Raw genomic sequence first — 2,500 nt, forward strand, 5'->3', positions numbered from 1 at the left:
CTCGGCTGCCACGGACCGAATCTAGGGGTGCCGTGAGATCCAAGGTGAAATAAATTCCCCCCAAAATGTAGACTTTACCAGAAGAATGATAGTGTCAGAAAGTGCAATTGAAATTAATATTAGAAGCATACTAGTGTTTGGTAACTAAATAAGAGAAGCAAAAAACATAAAAATAGGTAATTCCATAAGGGAAAGGGATTTAGGGGTAAATCCATGGAAGGCGTCGTCCCTGAAAAAGTTTAGGGACCACAGGGGAGGTCTCCTTTGAAGGGAATAAACCTTCGATAATTGAAGTACAGTTTTCACTTCATACCAAAAAACGCGGACCAATCCAACCTCTCGAACGTGTATACAAAACGTAAACAAGAAATGGCGGTTCTCTCTTACTCCAGCCATAATCACTTACTCTTCAAGGTTCCTCAGCGTAACGTTCGGATCCTCGTTGTAAACCATATGGTTAAAGAAGTGTTCTTGCGTGAAGCCCGTGACATGAGCTCCAGACGACCCCGCGTGAATGACCCGGCTCACTTCAGGAACCAGAGTGTCCCGCTGTTTACGTGGAACTTCCTTGAATAGCCACCAGTCCCAGTCAGCTGTTTCCTGATGGTGTGTCGTGAATTCTTATTGGCTTTAACACAAGGTGGATGAATAGTCCCAAGAATATATGTTATTATGGAGATTATTTTTTTGCGGATATTCTCTCTCGCGGTTCTATTAGGTTAAGCAAGAAATAATGTTTGACCTGTAGAGTTCTGTTATGTTTACTGAGGGGGGGGGGGGTGAAAATAAGGAATAAGGGAAAGGAAAATAATTAGTTATTAAATAGAGAATATATATATAGAGAGAGAGGTGAGGGAGGGAGGATGGATGAAAAGAGAGAGAGAGAGAGAGAGAGAGAGAGAGAGAGAGAGAGAGAGAGAGAGAGAGAGAGAGAGAGAGAGAGAGAGAGAGAGAGAGAAACAGACAGAGACAGAGAGAGAGACAGAGAGAAGAGAATGAAAAACAGAAAACAATAGACAGAAAGAAAAACAGCCAAACAAACAGACAAACAGTACAAAAACAAGAACAAATAGAAGAACACTATACCAAAAGAACAAAACAAAAAAGAAAGCAAACAAGCAAACAAGAACCTATCTCACCCCCTCCGGTATCCACGCTTCGTAAATCTCCTCAGCCCAGTCTCGCCTCACAAGCCATCCGAACTGCGGGTAGAACTCGACCCTCTTCAAGACGGTGGGGTCTGAAGCCACGTCAGGAAAGCTGTTGATCGAAAACGCGTTCACGGACATGATGCTTGGGTCTTCGTCCAGTAGCCAGGCCGTCTGTTGGAAGAACCTATTGGAAGAGACGGGACGGGAAGGTAGATGGAATTGTGAGGGGTTCGGTGGCTTGGTGTTGCTTGTGCTTGACGCAAGGAATGAAGAAGGAATTTGTTTGTTTGTTTTTTGTTTTTGTTTTTGGCCGGAGTTCAATCAGTTGTAAAAAGGTGATTCCAATATAATGATACACCGACACAGACACACACACACACACAGACATATATATATATATATATATATATATATATATATATATATATATATATATATATATATATTAATTAAAACATGCGTATGTGCTTGCATGTCTGTGTGCGAGTATACAACTATCTTTGTGCGAGTATGTGGATGCAAAGTCTCTCAACTCAAAAAAAAAGTCAAAACTCACGACAAGAAGTCAGGCGAGAGCAACAAGTCATCTTCTAAGACAATAGCCTTCTTCGCCTCCGGAAAGAAATTGAAGACATTGTGCACGGAGAATCTGTGAGGAGAAGTGTCTTTCAGAAAGCCATTAAAGCCATTTTCGTGTCGTTAAAATTCCATCCGATCTCACTGCATAATGAACCAGGTATCAAGGCTTACCGAAAGTGCATGTTGAGGAGAGTGGCTGACCCCTTCTCACCTTGAGGCCTGTGCACCAAGACGTCTAACCTAGGAAGATACGAAAACAGAATTAAGATTAGATCTATTATCACATTAACAAAATATCAATTTACCATTATAATCATACTTTCTTTCTTTTGTCGTTTGAATGGCCAATGAGATTCACTTGAAGAGTTTAGTGAGGTGGACGATTTCCTGTTGGTATCCGTCTACGAGAACGAGGATGGGTGTTTGCGAAGCTCCGGGTGTCTCCAGAAGATTCAGGAGCTGTCTGGCGGACGGAGAGGATGGATCGTTATCCGTTATTTAGGCAGATCAATCACGCGAATTTCATGGAGAAATTGTCCGGTATTTGGGAAAGTTTGGGTATTTCTGTTTTGGGTAAATGTGGTGTTGAGTGTGTTATTACCTACCTGTAGAAGTTGAAGGGTTTGATGGCTGTCAACATCGCCAGGGGGATGACCTCGCGTATGTTTATCTTTTCCTGGGATGGGAAGGTTGTTATGAGTTGGAAACTCTTTGGGAATTATTAGATTTTGTTTTCTATGGCGCAAATAGTTGTCAATGAAAGATTTGCA

At 41.8% G+C, this 2,500-nt stretch overlaps 1 protein-coding gene across 1 annotated transcript in view; it reads right to left on the reverse strand.

Moving 5' to 3' along the window:
* LOC122252945 (protein O-linked-mannose beta-1,2-N-acetylglucosaminyltransferase 1-like) overlaps window positions 1-2,500 on the reverse strand; it is a 9,851-nt gene that overhangs the window by 4,166 nt on the left and 3,185 nt on the right. Inside the window, exons 7-12 of the mRNA XM_043015658.2 lie at window positions 2,336-2,406; window positions 2,089-2,193; window positions 1,902-1,970; window positions 1,708-1,800; window positions 1,140-1,335; window positions 407-600 (exon numbers count right to left, since the gene is read on the reverse strand). Of these exons, the coding sequence (XP_042871592.2) occupies window positions 407-600; window positions 1,140-1,335; window positions 1,708-1,800; window positions 1,902-1,970; window positions 2,089-2,193; window positions 2,336-2,406 (728 nt within the window). The remainder of the gene's footprint in view (window positions 1-406; window positions 601-1,139; window positions 1,336-1,707; window positions 1,801-1,901; window positions 1,971-2,088; window positions 2,194-2,335; window positions 2,407-2,500) is intronic.

This window comes from Penaeus japonicus, unplaced genomic scaffold, assembly GCF_977035675.1.
Source record: "Penaeus japonicus unplaced genomic scaffold, GWHDUDI00000001_assembly GWHDUDI00000009, whole genome shotgun sequence".
In the NCBI taxonomy this organism is placed as follows: domain Eukaryota; kingdom Metazoa; phylum Arthropoda; class Malacostraca; order Decapoda; family Penaeidae; genus Penaeus; species Penaeus japonicus.